The sequence below is a fragment of the Palaemon carinicauda genome, unplaced genomic scaffold, assembly GCF_036898095.1.
Source record: "Palaemon carinicauda isolate YSFRI2023 unplaced genomic scaffold, ASM3689809v2 scaffold469, whole genome shotgun sequence".
Lineage (NCBI taxonomy): Eukaryota > Metazoa > Arthropoda > Malacostraca > Decapoda > Palaemonidae > Palaemon > Palaemon carinicauda.
The window spans coordinates 69251-94000 of record NW_027171727.1 but is presented as its reverse complement, the minus strand read 5'-3'; the positions used below and the strand labels follow the sequence as shown (position 1 = coordinate 94000).

Here is a 24750-nt window from a genome sequence, read left to right as displayed (position 1 = left end):
GAGCGTACTTTTTGACGCCGCCGTTTTAGGCGGCGTCATAAAGAAAAACATTTCATTTGGAAGTCTTAAGAAAAATTAAGTAAAACATTGGTAATAACAAAATTAACATACTGTACTGAATAATCAATATAATCGATTCAAAAAATAACCTATACACAGATGTGTAAATGAGTTTGTTTCTTCATTATGATCAGAGATAAACGTAAACAAAACATTGGTTGCCATTTTTTATCGTGCTTTTTGGCGTGTTTAGGAAACGCATGATATAAAATCGCCTTTAATATATGTGTCTGTTTTAGTTTAGGGTACTGTAGTACATGCATTAAGTGTTCTGTACATTAAAGGGTAGTTTGTTAGCAGTACTATATACAAGGGAAGGTTTTAAAAGTCTGAATATACATGTTAAATAAATACGTAAATATGGTGTCACTACTTCGCGGATTTTCACCTATCGCAGTCGGGTCTGGAACCTATCTACCGCGATAAACGAGGGCTCACTGTGCATAAATCACACTTTTCTGATTAGGAATATACCATTAGTTATGCCCGGAGATGAATAGAACATAAGTAATCAATTTTTGTTACGTTTACAAAAAATGAGGACTCTGCTTTTTACTAAGGCGAGTGGCTATTAAAGAGAGATGTTCACCCTTTGACTCCCGCCAATAAAATGACTTCATAGCTCCGCCCCCTCTCTTTGTTCCACCTATGCACTTTGTTTGATTGCCCCACGTGACTTATTCACGCACCACGTGACTTAATACTTTGAAATAATTGGCTCATTTTAAACAAACGAAAGCCAATTATATTTAAATATTCCTACCACTGTGGCGCTTCAGGCAGTACTAAGCATGGCGGTCGTTCAGATAACTTGTTGTGGTTGTGATATAGACTATTTTGAATTTATAAGACGATATCACTCGCAAGATTCCGAATTCATCACATTTTTGCAGGCACATGGTGTTTTACCTACTGCAGTAATTTGTCCTCTCTGTGATATAACTTGTACATATATTGAAACAAGGCATAAATTTTCGTGTGGCTGTCGAAGGAAGCTTAATAAGCAGAAGGGAAGTAGAAAGTGTGCGTATTCAGTTAGTCTTTTTAAGGGGACATTTTTAGACAGTGTTCATGTGAAACCATGGGCAGTTGCTTTGTTTGTAAACCATTGGTTAAGAAAATCTTTTGATCATACCACTATTATACGGTGCCTAAAGTGGTCAAGTAGAACGAGAGTAGATTGGCGATCGTTTTGTTCCGAAGTCACAGAACAGTGGTTTTCCAACCAACCACAAATTGGTGGTCGTGACGTCATTGTGGAAATCGACGAAACGCTCTTCGTACATCACAAATACAATCGTGGTCGACAACTTACCCAAGTGTGGTTGTTTGGGGGTATACAGTGAATCCTCGCTACTTCGCGGTTCGACCATCGCGGATTCACCACTTCGCGGGTTTTTTCCATAACCCATATATATATACATATCGTGGATTTTCCGGAAATTTCGAAAATACCGCGAAATCTGAAGACCCCCAAATACGATATTTCGTTACCTGTAATTCCAATAATACTGTAATTAGTAATATCTGCTCTTACTGATTGTTCATTGCATTATATATGATATATAATTCAGCACAGAAAGAAATAAAACACGAAAAGAGAATGTGATCATACGATAATACAGTACTGTATACAGTACGTAGTAAAATTAAATCGAACATGAAACGCAAATCAGATGCAGTCATACCATATTAGAATGGTGTAAGGCTGCTGATGGCTACTACTGTACTACAAATGTAATGGATGTGCATCTTTTCCATGATTCTTTTGTATGTATACGTACGTAGTACTGCATCCAATAATATTCTTTGTTGCAAAAATCACATTTCGAAAAAGCGTACGAGAGAGAGATAGAGAGAGAGAGAGAGACACACACATCCTACAAAAGAATAAAATAACATACGTAAAGCTATTATTATTATTGTTATCATTATTATTATTGTTGTTGTTGTTAATAAAATTATTATTGTTATTATTATTATCATTATTATTATTATTATTACTGTACAGTATTATTATCATTATTTATTATTATTATTATTAATACTGTACGTACGGTATACGCGGGGTATCTTGTACTTTGAGTTGGTAACCTACGCATCATATACTGTAAGACGGGTTGTGATTGGTTCAAGCGCTGATAGATGACGAATCAGAACTCAAGTTTTGTTATCTAGCCTGTGATTGGTGTTTTGCCCTCATCTCTAACCCGCAGCATCTAGGTTCTCGAGGGCCCGGGTCGTCCACTTTCTCTTACGGCGTATCGCTGAGTAGACGTTCTTAAGTTTGTGAAGTTTAATCTGTGCTGTGTGCGACCTTTTTAAGTTGAACTTTTTGTTAAATCCTACTGTACAATGCCTCCCAAGCATTCTGCTTCTACTAAGGCTGGTAGTGAGCCTAAACGCCACCGAAGGATGATGACGATTGCTGAGAAGGTTACGCTTCTCGATATGTTAAAAGACGGTAGAAGTTACGCGGCCGCAGCGCGCCATTTTGGAATCAACGAATCTACTGTTTGCTATATCAAGAAGGACGAGGCGAACATTAGAAAGACGGCTGCAATCACCTTTAGCAGATCAGCGAAGCGAGTCGTTACAACGCGTAATAAAACTATCGTACGCATGGAAGGTTCTTTAGCTGTGTGGATTGCCGACTGCCGGAAGAAGAACATAGCCTTGGATACGAACACCATCGGAACAAAGGCTTTGAGCTTGTATGAGAATTTTGCTGCAAAGGAACCTCAAGACGACGGCGGCAACCATGCTGAAGAAGATGATGATGCAGATGATCCTCAACCAGGGACATCCACTGATTCCCAGCCTCAGAAACAACGTTTTTCCGCCAGCAAAGGATGGTTCGCGAAGTTTCAGAAACGCTTCGGCCTGAAAAGCATTTCCTGCATAGCGAGGCTGCTTCGGCTGACACTGCCGCTGCTGAAACTTACGTGAACCAGACATTCAAGAATATTATCGCCGAAGGCGGATACAAGCCTTAACAAGTGTTTGATATGGATGAGACCAGCTTGTTTTGGAAGAGAATGCCGTCGCGAACTTTCCTGTTCAAAGAAGAAGCCAAAGCCTCTGGCTTTAAAGCATTCAAGGATCGCGTTACCCTCGTGATGTGTGGCAGTGCTGCTGGATTTTTGCTAAAGCCGGGGCTTATTTATAAGTCGAAAAATCCTCGCGCTTTGAAAAATAAAAATAAGAATCTCCTTCCCGTGTACTGGATGTATAATCCAAAAGCATGGATTACAAAGATGCTGACCTCCAACTGGTTCCACCAGTGTTTCATCCCGCAAGTCAGCAAATATCTCGTAGAGAAGGGCTTGCCATTCAAGATCCTTCTCCTTATGGATAACGCTGGTGGACACGCAACTGATCTGTCGCATGAGGGCATTCAGGTTGAGTTCCTGCCACCCAACACCACGTCATTAATTCAACCGATGGACCAGGGGGTTATCAGGGCGTTCAAGGCCCTCTACACGAAGAATACCTTGGCGGACCTCGTTGCGTGTATGGATGCTGCCCAAGAGGATGAGGATGAAGATTTTAACTTGAAGGCGTACTGGCGGCAGTACACCATAGCCACGTCCCTGCAGAATATTCAGGCACTGCAAGAGATGAAACCTGCAACCGTGAATGCGAGCTGGAAGAAGTTGTAGCCCAAGATTGTTTACGACGACGAGGGATTTACACCTGCTGAAATCCAACACTCTGCAATACGCAAATCTGTGCAGTTGGCTGCCATAATTGGAGGTGACGGGTTTGGCGACATGACGTCTTCAGACGTCGACGAGTTGTTGGACTGCCATTCCCAGCCCCTAACTGACGCAGACCTCGAAGACCTGACGAAATCGGCAAGCGAAGAAGAGAGTGAAACCCAGGAAGAGACCTAAGAAAATGTCGAAGAAACGGGCTTAACATTAGAACGGCTTGCCAAGGCCTGCAACCATGCGAAGGAGTTGAAAGAAATGTTGCAAGAGTGGGACAAGGATATGGTTCGGTCGCTGCAATTCTGCAACAAGGTTGATGACGTAATGACTCCCTACAAGATGCTCTTAGATCGAAAAAAGAAGCAGCGGCAACAACTTCCGATCACAATGTTCTTCCAGCCTCGCAAAAAAGAGCCAGTTCCTCCTGCTACTACGCCTTCGGAAGAAATTGAAGAAGTTGAAGAGGTGTCCCAGGAAAAGACACCTCCGTCTGAAGAGACGTAAAATACATCATTGGCTGCACAGTAGAAGACATCATTAGCTTCATCATCATTTCTACTGTGCAGCAAATTCATCGCCATCATCATTCAAGTTTTTCTTGAACTTCTTTTGTGGTGAGTACAGTAACAATCTTTATTTTTAACTTTAATATTCTAACATTTTAATATTTGTGCCTGTTTTATAGTTTAGTACTGTATGCATTAAGTTAAAGGGAAGGTTTTAAAAGTCTACATGTTGTAACCTATCATATGTTTTTTGTTTAAAATTTACATTTACGTACGTAAAACAATCTCTCTCTCTCTCTCTCTCTCTCTCTCTCTCTCTCTCTCTGTCTCTCTCTCGTAAATTGTTTTCCTGCTTTGCTACGTACAGTATGTACTGTATGATTTTATATAGATACGGTAAATTATATTTGTACTAATAACATATTTTGTAAATGCTTTTACTGTAAATATCATTATTTATCACTTTCATCATGCGCGTTAAATGCCTTCTTTGTTCTGAGCGTGGTTGTTTACTGAGCGTACAGTACTTTATGACGCCGTCGTTTCAGGCGGCGTCATAAAGAAAAACATTTCATTTAGAAGTCCTAAGAAAAATTAAGTAAAACATTGGTAATAAAAAAATCAACATACTGTATAATCAATATAATCGATGCAAAAACTAACCTATACATATATGTGTACACTAAATGAGTTTGTTTCTTCATTATGATCAGAGATGAACGTAAACAAAACATTGGCTGCCATTTTTTATCGTGCTTTTTAGGTGTTTGGGAAACGCATGATATAAAATCGCCTTTAATATTTGTGCCTGTTTTAGTTTAGGGTGCTGTAGTACATGCATTAAGTGTTCTGTACATTAAAGGGTGGTTTGTTAACAGTACTACGTACAAGGGAAGGTTTTAAAAGTCCGAATATACATATTAAATAAGTAGGTAAATATGATGTCACTACTTCGCGGATTTTCACCTATTGCGGCCGGGTCTGGAACCTATCTACCGCGATAAACGAGGGCTCACTGTAGAGCGAATCTCTAAGAAAAAATTTGTTATTCCTCTTAACAAAGAAGGCCAGGACAGAAGTGCTGGGATACTTATTCCACTTATTAAACAATTTATTTTATCTGATTCTGTTGTGATTAGTGATGGGTGGGCAGCGTATTGCACACTTGCTGAAGAAGGATATACAGTACGCACAAAGTGATCAATCACAGCGAACAATTTGTCGACAGAGACGATAGTAGTGTGCACACGCAAAACATTGAATGCCTTTGGCGTGATATAAAAGAGTGGACGAGACGTCCTGGTAACTTAAAACAATATTTCGAACAATATTTAGCGAGATATATGTTTATAGACAATTTCAATAAAGAACAGGGTCAGTTGCATCACAACTTTTTTATTGAAGCTGGGAAATTATATGTACCCTATAGTAACCGACAACGACCACGGGCCGAAACCGGTAATTCATCTTCGGACAGTGATATCGTCCAACCAGGGCCTTCTTTTTAAGGTAAATATAAACTTAGGTTTAGGTTGTAACTAGAATTTGGTGTTACGTTACAACCCCCCCCCCCCCCCGCTAGGCCTAGGTAGGGGTACAGGGCCCTAGGTTAGGTTAGGTTAGGTTTGTTATAAAGTCTAAAAACGTTCATTTCCAAGGGAAATGAAGGTGATATTCGTGCAAAACACATCAAAATCACCTAGAAAAACATATTTTCATGTCATTTTGCGCTGGTTCCTCTTTCTAAAAATTTACCCTATTACCATCCCTTTTATGTAATACACTCGTATACATAATACGTTTGACCCCAGTATTACTCGTTTTATTATCCGATACCTTATAAAATCGCCTCATTTTATATACCCATCAAATATTCATCATACACTCCATTTTATCTTTCTATTTTACTTTTATACATTTTGTTATTACCTTGTCACTCCCAGATTTCACATAAATACTTGCTCTGGACAAGTTTCTCATTCTGGTTCATTCATGTTTACTCTCTAGACTCCGGTACTTTTCCGTTAACCAATCACGAACCCATACGTATGTGAAGTTTACACAGGGGGGTTAATATTTCCCTACTCCCACCTTCCAAAAAACCCTTTTCCGTGGAAACCTTTGTCCAAGTCAGGTCTTTATTAGTTCATATGACCTCTTTTTGCATATTTTTCGATCAAAGTTTTAGAAAATTGTAACGAATTCAGTAACACATACTTGAAAGTACGTATTTTGGTGAATTCCAATGTTGATAATTTTCTTAAATCTCATAATGTAATATACCGACTTTTACAGTGTTCCAAGTGCAGTAATAAACTAAGGCAAAGCAGTTAAGACGCCACAGACACACAAGTTTCGTCGTCACGGTCATAAAAGTATGTCATTCATTTCTTTAACTTTAATGTGTTAGTTTTACTATATTTTGTTAGAGTGCGAAGCTCAACATTACCGCTTGCCAGTGCATACGAGGTTAATGTTTTCTTTTCCTGTGATTGCAAGCGAGGAACAAGAACCATTATATTTAAGGTTGCTAATGTTAGCGTGCGCAGCTCAACATTACCACTTTCTAGTACATACAAGCTTGATGTTTTATTTCCATGCGAGCGAAGCGAGCCAGTGGCATAACAAGAACCATTATTTATAGTGTGGCTAATGTTATCGTAACAGTTCTAACGTTATCGTAACGTTAGTGAAGTGACACGGATTACATGATATACTGTATATAACAAAGGGCATTATATTGGGTTTGTGACCTGGGAACTTCTAGGTTAGGTTAGGTGTGTTTGTTAGGTTCTGTACCTTTTTTGTACCTTTTTATATATTGTGTAAAGGGTGTATGGAAAAATACTATTGAATACACATGATAATATTACCGTAGCATTGCCAATGTTGGCAATGCCACCGTAACGTTGGTAACGCTTTGTATCATTGGTAACGTTGCTAATGTTATCGTTCGCAGTACGTAGGTGAGTGAAGTGACACGTAATTTGAAGAAGTCATTATATTTAAACATTTTAACAACATATATATAATAAAAGACATTATATTTAAACATTTCAACAGAAAATTTATGTTTTCCTGTAGCAAATAACGTGATTTAACCGGTTTTCACCTTCATTTCATCCGTAATAACAGCAACCAGTTCGGCTACTTTAAAGTGAGTCGAATTGGTTGTTCTGTTGGTTTGCGGTTGAAATGAAGGTAAAATTCGGTCAAATCACGTTATTTACTATAGGAAAACATACATTTTCTGTTTGAAATCAGAATCTGTAATACAGTAAAACTTTACCCTTTTTTCTATATTTCTTTTTGGGCTCAAGCCATGGCGTCCTGATGGAAGGTTCCTTTTTGGTAGCTTCCTTGGGTATATAACTACTAAGATATTCCCAGAGAATTTAACCACAGGTTATCACAGAATTCTAACTTCTGGAGCGAGTATCCCAAAGGTTTCCCTTTTAAGACATCGTATATCAACAGGGGACGCATGTCTGAACGCGCCACATAGCTATCTACACCCCGAACAGAGTTAAGGCTTCGGTGTGTAAGGGCTGAGAATAGCTGGGAGCCGTTCCATAGCTAATCTCATTCGTGGCTACTACTGATACTCGAGACGTAAGCAAACGGGCGCCATTGCTCAAATGACGTCACGTCCGTCTTCATCCTTTGTTTAGTAGCTTGCCCTACTTAGACGGATTTTCCCTGTGCTTCAATTATCGATTTGCATCTACGTTATGTCGCTACCTTCAGCCTCACCATCTTCTGGAAAGTTGAGTACAAGGTTCCAGTATTGTTTAAATAAGCTCTGGCCGTAAAGTAAATATTACTTTCCGAAATAATTGCTGTTTTGTGGCAGAGCTGTGCCTCTACCGGACCCGCCATTTTATGGCGTCGTTGTTGTTTTGCATGCATTATTTAGTTAGCCACAACAACGCTTCCGGCCTTATTTACTAATCGATCGCATTAGTTTATTTAGTCTTCATAGCTAGGAACTTTTATATCGTGTTTCGACGCTTTTTATCGGTCATCGATTGACCTCATACCAGTCGGCTACTATAGCCCCCAGGCTAGAGCGCCTATACATAAGTGTTCATGCATGATTTTATTAGTGCTCCTAGGCTAAGTTATGAAGATAGTGGCATTATTTTACAATACTTTTGACCGTGATGCAAATGTTTTTCGCCTTCAGGGACCATATAGGGGATAGGTTAGTTAGTGTCTCTTTCTAACCTAACCTACTTGTAGGACCTCTATATGCTTCCTTCATCCCCTGCCTTGGCATTCCCTCTAATTAGCCTTGATTCCCTTTCATAGTAGAAGGATCAAGTGTCTAATGGAGTATTTATCGCCTCTCAGTCCTCCCTATGGGAATGAACCCCCCTTAGGGTTGTGTCCGAGAGTGAGGTTAGGCTAGCCCTTCCTCTATGGCTAGGATTAGTCTATGACTATCCTGCGATAGCGATACGTCTTCTACCTTTCCTAGTTCAGGACTATTAGCCCTGCTCTAGGTTAGATTAGGAAGGTTTATCTGTCCCCTGCTGAAACTGTACCCATGCACCGTTTCAGCCTGTCTGCCTTATCTTAGGTTAGGGAGTGTCCTCCCTTTCCCTAGTGGCCGCTCTGGTACAGAAACCCTTCCTTGGAAGACTTCTCTCTTCTCCCCTCCCCACCTATCTCTTGTATAGCCTAGCCTATACTTAGGTTAGTCTATACCCATCTGTCCCCTGTCCTACAACTCCTCCTTAGGGTGGAGTGGTAGGGCTACCCGAGCTTCCATGTGCAGTCCGCTCTGGTACATATACCCTTCATAGTGTCCTATGGGGTTAGTCTCTAGATGTGTTCTGCATATGGGGGTCTCCCCTCTTTGGGTGTCCCCTAGCCCTCCCTTGGGCTACCTAGCTCCCAGTCTTCAGTGACCCCTGCTCCTGGATGATAGAGCCTGCCTCTATCATGGGTACACCCTCTCATGGGGGGGGATGTCCGGAGTCCATGACTGAACTTCCTGCATCCCTCCCCCCTGTCTCTCTCACTATCCGGGTGCCGGTCCCTTGCCGCCTCCACTGTCGGCGATACCCGCCTCCTACCTTGGTGACTCTCCCTACCCTTATGCCGCCAGCCCCCTGTGTGCCGGGGGACTGCCGACTGCCGCCGGCTCCTACCGGTGGCTCTCCTCCTCCCTCCTAGCTTGTCGTCCGCCCGCCGGTCGGCCGCCGGAGTGCCGGCATCTACTGCCGGCAACCTGGTTCCGCTATAACCATCCTTGTCCTAGTCACCAAGCCGGCATCCTCCGACTGCCGGAGCCGCCGCTCCCCTGCCGGCGTACCGCCGTTGTGCCAGCGGCCGCCACCCTGGTATTACTCTTGACTTAAATATTGTCTGTCTTAATGCCAGAAACTCTGCTGGAGCGACCTCCGGCATGCCGGAGGCTTGCCGGAAGCCCCCGGAGGTGTCAAGAATACTTGCACCCCCTTCTACTAGCTATCATATGATACTGATAGCCCTATACCGCAAACAGATGGGCTGTTTCCACTCTTAAGATCAATACCTTGGTACTGTTCTGTTAGTGATCATGCTGTCTCTTTGCATTCTTCTAAATTCCAGCATGCTGCGTGCATCTTAGCGCGGCTGGTTGCCGGAAGCAGTTACCTTAAAAGGAGGCCCTCTAGCCCCTAGCTTGGGACCGAATGATCTCGGTCCCAATCTTACCCTTGGTTTTTTCCACGGAGTTCCATTGCCCTATGGAACTCTAAGGAATACTATCCTGTGCCTACGGTCTCTCGGATTATCCAAGGACAAAGCTTACGGTAACCAGCCGGGCGGGATGCATGGAGTATGTTCTCCTTTACTATTTCAATCTCTATGCATCACACCCTTCATTAAGTTAAAAATTAATAATTAATATTAACTTAGTTTAAGAGCCATTCTTATGACTCCCCCATACTCATTTTCTCTTTCTTCCACAGGAGGAGCAGATGAAGTGTGACTTCGCCTTCTGCGCTGTGAAACGCCCGCAGTTCTACGGGCATACGGCTTGCAGGACTCACGCCCCTTGTGCTGACAAGAAAGGGGATCTGAAATTTTGGAATCCACTGAACTGTACGGTCTGCCAGGCTCACCTAGCTGACGCCTTCCATAACCCTCCCTCAGCGGAGGTCAGAGACATTTCTCGTGAAAAGCTACGCAAGTGGGTGCGTGGCTTCCAGAAAAATGCCACCGGACCGTACCTGGCCACCGAAGAATTGAGGTCACTCCTGTTCCCTAAGGCCTCCCCTGATTCAGTGGTACCCAAAGACGTGATTCCCACTGTCCAAATTACAGTGGAACCTGATGTGGTCATGGCTCAGTCCATGCACGAGTGCCGCCTGGATTCCGAAGATGACGAACAGATGTCGGATGTCTCGGAAGACACGGAGAAGACGCTTATGGCTCAAGGAGCCAAAGATGAAGAAGACAAGGTGGAATACGCCGAGTCGGAGCAAGAGGTCGCTCCTCCTTCCATCCCCGCTCCTACTCCTACACCGACGGAAGTGTCTATTCCGTCTACCTCCTCGACCCCGGATCCCTCTTCTTCCACTCAAGAAATGATCCGACTGATTAGAGCCGTCATGGACGACAGGTTGAAGGAGAATCAGGAGTTCATCAGGTCCATGATGGGATCCAGAGAACCGATGAAGATTTCGGTTAAGGATCTCCCCGCTTGCTCACATGCCAACCCGTGGAGGTATGCTGAGCATATGGTTATCGCGACCGGCAGGATCTTCATCAGCGATAAGATCGGCACGGTCCCCTTGGAAGACGTGGAGTTCTTCCCGAACTTTGAGGCCTACCCGGACTGTTACGTCCGTCTGCGTTCTGAACCTGCCTCTAAGGAAGAGACCGAACCAAAGGAAGAGATAGTGTTCGATCTCGCAAAGGCCCAGGCTATGCTAGCCACCACATTCAAGAGTAGGGGCTTTACCTGCTCTAAGCTTCCGGCCCTGAGCAAGAAGCACCCTACTTATGTCGCACCTGAAAGTGCGGTTCTTCCATTCCTGGAAAAGGCCTTAACTGCGTGCCTTAAAGCTGTGGAAGAGGGGAAAGCCTGCCCTGCACTGGAGGAGTGCAGACCCTTCTCCATAGTAACTCCCCCTGACGCTCGACACTGGAAGGATGTCCAGCATACTTTCGTCGTGGGAAAGCTAGATCCTGACGTCGCCGGACGTCAGTTTAATGAAGACCTCCCTAAGCTCAACGATCACCTCCTTCGTCGGGAACAAGATACGAAGGAGAGGCTCGCAGCATCCTTATCTCATCAAGTCCAACTTGAAATTATGGCCTGTGACACCAGAGTACCAGACCACTACATGGTACTCTCCAAATCCCACATGATGACCGTGATGAAGGACTTGTACCACTTCATAAAGGCTCGGAGAGCCTGTCGTGAATTCGTGTTTGCAGGTGCCACTGTGAAACACGAACCCCGGAGGCTGATTTCCTCCAACATCTGGGGTAAACACCTCTTTCCTTCTGACCTCGTGAAGGAAATCACCGACAGAGCCGCCACGGAGAATAGGAACCTTCTCCAAAAGTGGGGCATGTCTAGGAAAAGGAAACCCTCTCAGGACGACGGACCTCAACCTAAGAGGAAATCCCAGAAACAGAAACCCCAGCAACGTCAACAAAGACGTCAGTTTCCGGGACCCGCTACCTCCCAAGTGGCTGCCCAGCCACAACAGACCTTTCAATTGGTCCCCCAACCGGTGTTGTCACAGTCACCGGTCTTCACCCCTGCTTTCGAGCAACAGACAACTACCTTTCGTCCCAAAGGTAGAGGCTCATACAGAGGTGCAAGCAGAGACGCATCTCGCCGTCCCTCCAGAGGCAGAGGAGGAAAGGGAGCTAGCGGCCGAGGCAGCAAGCCCTCGGGACACCAGAAGCAATGAAGTGCTTCCGGTGGGAGGAAGACTCCGCCAATTCCAGGATCGTTGGACCTTCGATCCCTGGGCACACAGCATCGTCAAGAAGGGTCTAGGCTGGAGTTGGACTCAACCACCCCCAATCTTCCAGCAATTCTTCCAACAATCAACCCCTCTTCTGGAAGAATATGTCCTAGATCTCTTGAACAAGAAGGTGATAAGGAAGGTAAAGTCCACCAGGTTCCAAGGGAGACTGTTTTGTGTCCCCAAGAAAGACTCAGACAAACTCAGAGTCATTCTGGACTTATCCCCCCTCAACAAGTTCATAGCGAACGACAAGTTCAAGATGCTGACTCTTCAACAGATAAGGACCCTTCTGCCTCGAGGTTCCTACACGGTCTCCATAGACCTGGCGGATGCCTACTGGCACGTTCCAATGAACCATCACGCTTCCTCCTACCTAGGATTTCGACTCCAAAGGAAAAGCTACGCCTTCCGGGCCATGCCCTTCGGCCTCAACGTGGCCCCTCGGATCTTCACAAAGCTGGCGGATGCCATAGTACAACAGCTCCGCCTACGAAACGTCCAGGTGATGGCCTACCTCGACGACTGGCTAGTCTGGGCTCCATCGCCCGAAGATTGTGTAAAATCTTGCAACAAAGTCACCCAGTACCTAGAACACCTGGGATTCAAGATCAACGAGAAAAAATCTCGCCTCTCTCCAGCTCAGAAGTTCCAGTGGTTGGGAATCCAATGGAACCTTCAGTCACACCGCCTTTCCATCCCCCAGAAGAAAAGGAAGGAAATAGCAGGGTCTGTCAAGCGACTGCTGAAATCCAAACGCATTTCAAGGCGCCAGCAGGAACGAGTTCTAGGCTCTCTACAGTTCGCCTCAGTGACAAACCCAGTGCTTCGCGCACAGCTAAAGGATGCCGCGGGAGTCTGGAGACGTTCGGCATCCATCGCTCGAAGAGACCTCAAGAGACGGCTTCCAAACAGACTGCGACTTCTCCTAAAGCCGTGGTCAGAAGCAAAGGCCCTGAAAAGGTCCATTCCTCTTCAACACCCTCCTCCATCACTCAACATCCACACGGACGCTTCGCTGGAGGGTTGGGGAGGTCACTCCCACCAAAAACAGGCTCAAGGCACCTGGTCTCCCCTGTTCAAGACGTTCCATATAAACATCTTGGAGGCCATGGCGGTCCTTCTAACCCTGAAGAAGTTATCCCCGCCGCCCTCGATCCACATTCGTCTAACCCTAGACAACTCGGTGGTAGTTCGTTGTCTCAATCGCCAAGGCTCAAGATCGCCCCAGATAAATCAGGTGCTTCTCCCAATCTTCCGTCTGGCAGAGAAGAAGAAGTGGCACCTGTCTGCAGTTCACCTACAAGGATTCCGCAACGTGACAGCGGATGCTCTATCTCGGACAAACCCGATAGAGTCGGAATGGTCTCTAGACGCAAGATCGTTCTTCTTCATCTCTCACCAAGTCCCAGAACTTCAGATAGATCTCTTTGCAACGAGCGACAACAATCAACTTCCTCGGTATGTGGCCCCGTACGAGGACCCCAAAGCAGAAGCAGTGGATGCCATGTCACTGGATTGGAACAGATGGTCCAAGATCTACCTGTTCCCCCCCACCAACCTTCTGTTGAAAGTCCTCTCCAAACTGAGAACCTTCAAAGGGACAGCGGCCCTAGTGGCTCCCAAGTGGCCTCGGAGCAACTGGTACCCCCTGGTCCTGGAGCTGCAGCCCAAGCTGATCCCTCTCCCGGGCCCAGTTCTCTCTCAATAAGTACAGAAGTCGACTGTCTTCGCTTCATCATCGAAAATCAAGGACCTTCATCTCATGATTTTCTCTCCCTAGCCGCAAAGAAGAGGTTTGGGATCTCGAAGAAATGTCTGGACTTCCTAGAGGAATACAAGACCGAATCCACAAGACGGCAATATGAATCATCATGGAGGAAATGGGTCTCCTTCGTCAAGACAAAAAATCCTAAAGAAATCACGATTGATTTCTGCATGTCCTTCTTTATTCACCTTCATGGACAGGGATTAGCAGCCAATATGATATCAACCTGCAAATCGGCCTTGACCAGACCAATTCTATATGCTTTCCAAATTGATCTGTCTAGCGACATCTTCAACAAACTACCGAAAGCATGTGCTCGCCTACGCCCAGCACCCCCACCGAAACCGATCTCCTGGTCACTAGACAAGGTGCTCCATTTTGCCTCCAACTTGGACAATGATTCATGCCCTCTCAAGGATCTGACTCAGAAAGTTATATTTCTCTTTGCTCTCGCTTCAGGAGCTCGAGTCAGCGAAATAGTGGCATTATCAAGAGAAGATGGACACATCCTGTTTACCGATACAGGAGAAGTTACCCTCTCCCCTGATCCGACGTTTCTCGCCAAAAATGAATTACCCACCAAAAGATGGGGCCCTTGGAGAATATGCCCCCTGAAGGAGGATGCCTCTCTATGTCCAGTAGAGAGCCTCAAGGTCTATCTTCGCAGAACTTCAAACTTTGGTGGAGGCCAACTCTTCAAAGGAGAAACATCGGGCAGCGACCTGTCACTGAAACAATTAAGAGCGAAAATCACCTACTTCATTCGCAGAGCGGATCCTAACAGTACACCCGCTGGTCATGATCCTAGAAAAGTGGCATCATCTCTGAATTTCTTTCAGAGTATGGACTTTGAAAGCCTTAAAAACTTCACGGGTTGGAAGTCCTCGCGAGTTTTCTTTAGACATTATGTGAAACAAGTGCACGAAGTCAAACATTTTGTGGTAGCCGCAGGTAGTGTTATGAAACCTGCACCTAACTCTGCGTAGAACAGTGAGTTACTTGGGACTCTAACTCTTCGGGTGCCTATGTTGACCCTCGAGCGATACATAGTGATGTCGAAAACACTTAGTGCTTTTATAACTGTTCTTATCCCAGGTGAAATGTCATAGTTGTCACACAAGTGCCGCATGCCCTGAGTATGTTGTGTTTTATCAAAGACTTGCGTTCCTCGAGAACGAGTACCTACTAATAAACTTGAAATTCCTTTTCAGATTCAAGAGCAAGTCTTTATTACTATGTACATTATAATTACTGTAAAAGAATTTTACTTTCTGCTGTAAATTATTTAATTTCTGCATTTGTGAAATAAAATTTCTATTTTATTACCTGTGCGTCTCAATCAGCTCCTACTTACTATGAAATACATGCCTGTCATAGTTTTATTATCCCCCTTTTTCCTTATGGTTATGAAGAAATTAAGATACTAAATCTTAATTTATATTCACTCTGATTATGTAATGTTCCAACACGAATACTTACTTTTAATACCCGGGAGATGAATCATCATTCTCAATACACAGTGCCCAACCACCACTGGTCTGATTTTCAGAATGTTCCTATACAAATACCAAACATTCGGCTTCATCTCCAAGTTCTTCAAGTTCTTCTATCAGGATGAATAGCCCTTCAATACCACTTTGACGTCGGCATGGCCCATGGGAACTTCACTGCCAAGGGGGGCAGGATGCTTCTTCCCTATGGTTCTTTATCAAAGATTACTATGCTGTTTTGTCAATGCCTTGGCACTTACTATTAGGGGAAAATCTACCACGATACATTGATTCTCTGGTATTCTTCCATCAGGACGCCATGGCTTGAGCCCAAAAAACGGATTTTGAGCGAAGCGAAAAATCTATTTTTGGGTGAGATAGCCATGGCGTCCTGATGGACCCTCCCTGCTACTTCGTCCAGTTTTAGATCCCACCCTGTTCTACTGTATCATGGCGATGGGCAAGCAACTGGCTTCAGGATAAAGACGGACGTGACGTCATTTGAGCAATGGCGCCCGTTTGCTTACGTCTCGAGTATCAGTAGTAGCCACGAATGAGATTAGCTATGGAACGGCTCCCAGCTATTCTCAGCCCTTACACACCGAAGCCTTAACTCTGTTCGGGGTGTAGATAGCTATGTGGCGCGTTCAGACATGCGTCCCCTGTTGATATACGATGTCCTAAAGGGAAACCTTTGGGATACTCGCTCCAGAAGTTTTAATTCTGTGATAACCTGTGGTTAAATTCTCTGGGAATATCTTAGTAGTTATATACCCAAGGAAGCTACCAAAAAGGAACCTTCCATCAGGACGCCATGGCTATCTCACCCAAAAATAGATTTTTCGCTTCGCTCAAAATCCGTTTTCTAATCCAGCTCTATGATTAATGGTGACAGGCTATTGCCTTGATGATAATGAGGCCATTCTCCATCAGTGTCTTGCCTCATTTTAAGTTGTTGATTGTTTCCAAAATGTAAAAAGACTTCGGACAAATTAACTCTTCGGGAAACTGCGGAGATAATCTAACCCATTAATCAGCTTCGCATCATTTTTAATGGAATAAAACTTTTGATAATAATATTTTTAAAGATTTCTAATAAATGTAAACTTTTAAAGAATGGGAAAAAAATTATATACATCTATTTATTTTAGTATTTTCTAAACAAAAATTGACTCAACGTCAAGACCTAGTCAACATGTAATGGCTCGCTGAGGTATAGCCGTAGAAGGCTACTTTGGTCCATGAAATTATTATGCCAGCTGATCCTTTTATTTCATTAAGGATGTCTAATACTGCTTTGGGTAACAGGTTTGTTTTTATTATAGTTAAGTACGGAAAAAGCTTTTCTACTAAAAAACAGGTTTTCCTATAGTAAAACGTGTTTTCTTCGAAAATTACACTTATTTTCACTACAAATAAAAACTTAATTATCTAAGAAATAATCAAGGGATAGCGTGCACAGCTCAGCATGTACCGCTATCTAGTACATAGGAGCTTATTCTTTTTTTCCGTGAGTGAAGTGAGCGCACGGCAGAGCAAAAACTATTAGATTTCTAAAAAATATACGGTCTAACGGGTTTTCGGTTTATTTGCTGTTGAAATTACCATAGTTTTTTTAGCTAATCTTGTCAATGATTTCACTATCTCGAGTGTTGAAGGGAGTTAATCAGCTGAATTTTTTTATGCTAATGTGAATTCTGATGTCAAAGTGTATTTATATTCTAAAGCAACAGCCTGTCAGTGATTCATTTTAGAACTAAAGAGAACCTGCTGAAAAGAATATATGGCAATTTTGCATTTATGTATGACTTAACAATTGTAAAAGAATGTAAAAAAGCATGGAAAGTCGAAAATTAAATTAAGTGTACTGGGATACATGATAATTTTTCGAGGAAGTTGCTGGCAGCCGGGTGATGGATTGGGATTAAGGCGATAAACAAGATGTCTTTTCGGCTTTTACTACTGATGCCCGCTGGATGATCTTGCTGGAATTTGTATGGACTTGCAAGGGTTACTTGCCTTAGTTAGATAGGCAATGCACATCACAAGGAACTGACTATCATTGTGAATTTAGCCAATGAATCCTCTATGGATTTAGTCAGTCTATGGAAAGAGAAAATGACAGAGTGCCCCCCCCCCCCCCCCGTCCCAGAGATACATTATAACTTTTTCCCTAGCCTAACTTGAGACGGATCCCAAACTTACTCTAAAGCCCTCTTAGCCTTTATATAAAGAAGTGGGGCACTTAATTACAAGGAGACATTGATACTAAATGTAACCTAGAAAACCAGGTCCTACCTGATTTGGAATCCAAAACTCCAGTTGTATGAAAATAACATAGTGGTCAGATGCTAAAGGTCATGTTTCATCATGAGCAGGATGGTCTATTATTATTATTATTATTATTATTATTATTATTATTATTATTAGCTAAGCTACAACCCTAGGTGGAAAAGCATGATGCTATAAGCATAAGGGCTCCAACAGGGAAAAGTAGCCCAGTGAAGAAAGGAAATAAGGCGATAAATAAACTAAACGATTATTGTTATTATTATTCTTATTAGCTAAGCTACAACCCTAGGTGGAAAAGCATGATGCTATAAGCATAAGGGCTCCAGCAGGGAAAAGTAGCCCAGTGAGGAAAGGAAATAAGGCAATAAATAAACTAAACGATTAATGTTATTATTATTATTTTTATTAGCTAAGCTACAACCCTAGGTGGAAAAGCATGATGCTATAAGCATAAGGGCTCCAACAGGGAAAAGTAGCCTAGTGAGGAAAGGAAATAAGGCGATAAATAAACTAAACAAGAAGTAATGAACAATGAAGATAAAAGGGTATAATACGTTTCAGGACGTGTGGTATTTTGGTAGCTCTGACTGAAGAGTATTGGATATGAATTAGCTTTGTTCCCATATGATAAGTGAAGAGAAATTGTTATGCAGTGTATTGCAATATTGTATATAAAAGTATTCAAAGAATACAGTACAGTACAATTGTTGCTACATTTTGTTTTAATGGTTATGGATGATACAAGAAAGTCTTATATTTTCAGTACAGTAATCTGTTGGTGTACTAACATCATACCCTTAAATGTTTGCACAATGATAATAGCCTAACGATTTCTTTTATTCAGACTCATAAATTGCCATCTTATATTTATGAATTTTTTCAAAGGAGAAAATGGAATGAAATTTATACCTCGATACAGTTGTTCTTGCACGAATAGAAACCCTCGTCCTTTAGTAGGAGAATGATTGCAGCGTAGATTTTAACGATGTGGCGGTAGTTATTGCTGGGCGGTTGGGAAGCTTCGCTCAACCAACAGGCCACTAAGCTCTTCTTTGTTTTCAGGACAAGGAAGGGCTAGCTATTGTTAATTCACTAGTGCATTTTAAGTTCATAATATACGGTTATCCCGTTAAGGTTCTTACTGATCATAAACCACTCACCAACTTCTTTAAAGGCTTCAGCCACAGCCCCAAACGAACTCGGTGGCATTTGATCATTCAAGACTTTGGCGCGAGAATCGGGTATTTACTCCCAAGAGTACAGACTTACGGAGCCGTCGAGTGGCTATTTAGATAATTGTTGTCTGTTCATTGTGTGTAAGGGATATTTTTCAGCATTACTATTACTGTTGCTATTTATTCCCTTGCAAAGAGTAAGGAATGTATGGGGATATCCAGTTGAAGAGGAGAATCGCTGCCCTTCTAGTCTGCGTTGTCTCATCTAAAATTCGCTAGCGACGTATCTCTTGGCGGTGCTGTCTCCTCATAGAGTTCTTGGGATGTCTTTCCTTGTAGTAGTATTGTTGCCATTAGCATGAAAGCCACAGTAGGAGAACCTCAAGACTTCCTCCCCTTTTGCCTCGCCTTCGTCTCTTCCCCCTTTTTCTAGTTGGGATACTACCACTAGAGAGTTATTAGATCCTTTTAACTACTGGCCAGAGAGTACTACATTGGATCCATCTCTCTGGTTATGGCTGATTTTTTCTTTGTCTACACATAAACCGAATAGTCTGGCTTATTCTTTCCACATTCTCCTCTGTCCTCATACACTCGACAGCACTAGATTACCAAACAATTCTTCTTTACTCAAGAGGTTAACTACTGCACTATAATTGGTCGTGGCTACTTTCCTCATAGTAAGGGTAGAAGAGACTTTTTAGCTCTGGTAAGCACTTCTTCTAGGAGAAGAACACTCCAAAATCAAACCATTGTTCTCTAATCTTGGATAGTGCCATAGCCTCTATACCATGATCTTCCACTCTCTTGGGGTAGAGTTCTCTTGCTTCAGGATACACTTGGGCATGCTTTTCTATCTTATTTCTCTCCCTCTTGCTTTTTTTTTTTTAACTTTTTAGTGCATAAATGGAAGATCTATTTTAATCTTGTTAATGTTCTCAATATATTTTATATTGTTCATTATTTCTCGTAGTTTATTTCCTTACTGCCTTTCCCCTCTCAGCTATTTTCCCTGTTGGAGCCCTTGGGCTTATAGCATCCTGCTTTTCCAAGTAGGGTTGTAGCTTAGCAAATAATAGTAATAGTAATGTAAGGGCTCCATCTCCGTTTTCCCCTCTATGGCCGAAGAAGACTTAGAAGACTTATGAATAGGTGTGCACTCCTCACATGTTTGTGTACAAACCCCCAGCACGTGCTCACCAGTGCCCCAGTGCTCGTGCAAGCTCACGGCTGCTCTCCATGGTTGCCCTTCTCAATGCAGAGATGAACGGGATCTTACAGTCTTTATGAGACACATTGCTTTCAGACTTGCCTGATTCTGGATACTTGTCTATGTGTGCCTGTCCCTCATTTGTGTGCATTATCCTGTCCGTGCGAAAGCAAATTCTCAATTTTTGACACTGTTTGGCTAGAGCTTGCTCGTGGAACTCACTCGTCACTCTCACCACTTTGCTTGTTCTCACTAGTTAATGTTCCCATTGGATTGCTTCTACAGTAATTTGCCTCCCTCCTGGTTGTGTGTGCCACATGCTTGTGCTTGCCCTTCTACGGTAAGATGCGCTCATCAAATAGTCAGGTTTTCTGAAATATATTTCAGGTCATTACAAATGTTTTTCTTACCGTATTTAATGATATATTGTTTTATTACAGTATTTCTTTATGTTATTGTTGTTATTTTCAGTTTGATTTGTGTTTGTAACTTGATGTTTATAAGTCTAATGTTTGTAGGTTGAGAGCCTACTGTATATCTACTCATAGACCAAATAGAATTTTGGAATACTTTAATGTTTTTAACGCTGCACACATTATTTTTTCTTTATCCAGGTATAATGGTACGATGAACGAAGATGTGTTTCGGTACTAGCTGTTGTTAAATACTCTGTTCAATTGAAGTGGTAAGGCCCGATATGCAGAGAGTCGGGGAAACGTATAAAGTCGCCGAAGTGGCGTCTCATCATACAGCTCCAATCAAGACGTTTTCCGGAATCGGCGTCACTCAAGATTTGACGAAATATGCCGGTATTTGGCTGTTCACTTCTTCTCTTGTAATCAGGTGATGGAATTAGTTGGGTAATTAATCATTACATTATACAGTCATTTGTATTTTTAGTAATTTACAAATGCTTTTTCATGAATTTGATTTACTGAAGTGTTTATTTTTTTGGAATTTGGTAGTAATACAGAAGTGTATTGTCAGCTATAATGATTGAGTTATAGTGATGTAATTTTATTTACTGTGGTTTGTATCCTACATGCCCAAGAAGCACTAACGTTTCATTATGATGTGTTTGTTTGCGAGAGAAATTTAGTACTGCAGTGCTGTGTCATGTACTGTACTTTAATAGTAAATTAATATAATATGTCTGGCATCAGTTATTTGGCGATTTCCGACCAGATTGGAACATCAGCTTATGAATCCAATGGTAAAGGTGTTGTACAGTCAGGTGAAGATGGTTGTCACTTTGATATCCACACAGCTGAGAAATCCTTTTCTTGCCAAAAATGTAAGGAAAAACTTGATGTTCGAAGATATTCGGACTACCACGATATAAATCGTACTACAGGGAAGGTTTTTCCATGTGGGTTTCTTTCGCAGAGCCTGGGTCTTCGGTCCACGTATGACTGCTGTTCAGATAATCTGGGCATAGAGTTAGAAGTGTCTGAAAGTGTTCCTCTTGAGGATTCCAGCAGTATTGTCATTATCAATATAACAGACAAGTCATTGGCCAGACCAAATAGTGCATTTTCGCACTGTGCTTTGGAGGAGCCACCGAAGGTTCAACATGGTCGAGCCTCGTACGAGTGCCCTTTGTGCGACGAAGAGTTTGAACAGAAAGATGCCCTCTATGAACACGTCATCAGAGTCCATGACGATGAGAAGATCTCCAGCAATATTTGCTCAATGGGTATATCTAGGAACAATGACTTTCTGTCTCAGATGAGAATACAGTACATATGTTCTGTGTGTAATGAGAGATTTTCTTCGAGGGCATTGCTCAGCGATCACGAGAAAATTCACTGCCAGGGAAAGTCCTTCACGTGTAGCATCTGCAGGAAAAAATATTCGCTGAGGAATTACCTAATGCGTCACATGATGACTCACACCGATGGAAATTCCAGGTGCGGCGTGTGTCGAAGGACTTTTCCTGGGAGGGAAACCCTCTTTGACCATATGAAGGTTCATACTTTTTCGGAAACATTCCCCTGTCTCATCTGCGGGGAAGATTTTCCCTCGGCATGCAAGCTTCACGTTCACATGGAACGTCATAGGAACGTGCAGTATGCATGCAATGTGTGTTCACAGATATTTCGCAACAAGGCCTATCTAATCAGCCACCTCAGGACACATACGGGCGAACGATCTTACCCCTGTAAGGTTTGTAGTAAGAGATTTTATTTGAAAAGCACTCTCAACAACCACATGTCCATTCACTCCCACGAAAAGCCCTTTGTGTGTTCAATCTGCGACAAGAAATTCACCAAGAGAAAATATCTTGCAGGTCACATGAGAATGCACATTGGAAAGAAGAGATTCCATTGCACCGTATGCAGTAAAGAGTACATTCAAAAGGTCAACCTGATGTCCCACCTCGAAAGTCACGGAGGGGACAAGAGCTTCGAGTGCCATCTCTGCGAAAAGTCATTCTTGTACGAAGTTAATCTCCGGCGTCACATTTCAAACCACAACTCAAAAAAGAAATTAAAAACGTGCACAGAATGTGCTCAGTTGGTTTCAACTAAGTCCTTTGCTCAGCACATGAGAATTCATATGGACCACAGGCCATTTCATTGCTCTGTTTGTGGAGCTAATTTTAACAAAAGTAGCAATCTCAGAAGGCACGAGAAGACCCATTCTGGGAAATACGGCTTTTCGTGCTCCCAGTGCGAAAAGACGTTCATACAAAAGACCCACTTGGTGCATCACTTGAAGACGGACATTCCGGGCTATAGTGCATTTTCTTGCAGCGAGTGTGACAGGGTATTTGACAGTAAGGCCCATTTTGTCATTCATGTGAATAGTCACAAGCGAGAAAAACACTTTACCTGTTCGGTCTGTGAAGAGAGCTTTTCAAAACGTGGCAACCTAGCTCGTCATCTGAAAAACCACTCTGAAAAAGATTTGTTGGCTTGCACGAGATGCCGTGCAACGTTTGTCAAAAAGAGTGCTCTGGAAAGTCACTTGAAAAATTGTGAGTGTAAAGTTACTGGAAAGAAAAAGCTCTTGCGAGGGAAGACCATGTGTAATCAAGATACTAATGTTAACATGGGAGACTCCAAAAATTTATGTGAGAAGAATGCACATGAAAAAAATACTTGTGGAGATAAGAGAACAGGTAATGTTAGCGAGAATAATTCATGTAATCATTGCGAAAAGAGTTTCCGAAGTTCCAGTGCTCTTGTTCGTCACTTGAGAAACCATGGTTTGCGACAGATTGAATGATGATTACAGTAATACAGTACAGTACTTCTTTATGCATTCAAGTAAAGGTAAATCTTTTGAAACGCTTATGCAGTAAGTTGGTGCTTTCAAACTCGTAACAGATTACAGTTTTGACTTCAAGAGTACAAAAATATTGATGTAATACAATGTAGAAATCTCAGGGAGTTATGAGTTTAGTTTGTTGATCTATTCACTCGTGTAGAGGGCAGCACACTAATACAGTACCTCGCCTACGTCAATAATTGGTTCCAAGGAACCCGAAGTAAGTTGATTTTCGACATAGGTTGGATTGTTTGCCGTATAAGGTAACTTTTCATGAATTATGATTGTCGATATATTCACTCATGTAGAGCATAGCACAGTTATATCCAGCTCTATGTCAATCATTGGTTCCAAGAAACACGATGCGATTCGATTTATGATGTAGGTCAGATTTTCCCCATCTAGCGACTTGTATGCTCACTGTACTTATACTGAACACGGAATAGTACCTGTTGTAATAAGCTTCCGTGTGAAAATCAGTACTGTACACTTCATCGTTATTTTACGCCGTAGAAATAGACGTAATGTCGAGTGAAATGGCGTAATGTGGATTTAATTTTGTATTTTATACTTAAGGTTGAATGACATATTTTGAACTGACATAAAGAGGGGGATTAATTTTATGAAAGATGAAAGTGCAATAGAGAAATTAAATGTTTGTAATACAAAGAAAAGTGTGTATGGTAGAGGCAGGGCATAAATCTGAATGAAGAGACTGAAATGAGTTGAAGGACATTAGAGTAATACTGGGACCTATAGAAAACATCAGTTGAAGAGTTTCTTTATAGAGACTATTAGAAATATAAATAATGGAAAAAATTTGCAGACCATGTGTAAAAGTAACTTGATAAGGCAGGAGAGTCTGTCTTCTATAAGCTTGCTATTTCTTACAAAAACTTAATAAAAGAAGAGATTATACCAGAGAGGTGAGAGTAAAAATCTTACTTCATGATATAAAAATTTCCAGTCATTTGATCACAAACTGATTTTTTTCTTAGCAAAAATCATGATTTAAAAAAAACTAGGTACAATTTTCTCCACTAATATGACACCAATTGTATTGAAACATACCATGAAAACTAATTTATAAACCGAACAATTCTGTGAGACGGAATTTTGATTTTCCTTTTTTTATGAATTTTTATTTTTTTTTCTCGTCTAGACGCAAAATAATTGTGAAAAAGAAAGTGAAAATAAAATAAAAATTCCGGCTAACAGAATTATGGGATTTTTATTCCTCTTTTCCATGGAATCTTTCTCTCTAAAATCGAACAATAAATAAGTAAG

At 42.2% G+C, this 24750-nt stretch overlaps 1 protein-coding gene across 1 annotated transcript in view; it reads left to right on the top strand.

Moving 5' to 3' along the window:
• LOC137636959 (zinc finger protein 845-like) overlaps positions 1-23421 on the top strand; it is a 29713-nt gene extending 6292 nt beyond the window's left edge. Inside the window, exon 2 of the mRNA XM_068369281.1 lies at positions 20805-23421. Coding sequence (XP_068225382.1) covers positions 21340-23421 — 2082 coding nt within the window. The 5' untranslated portion in view covers positions 20805-21339. The remainder of the gene's footprint in view (positions 1-20804) is intronic.
• Positions 23422-24750: the final 1329 nt, after the last annotated feature.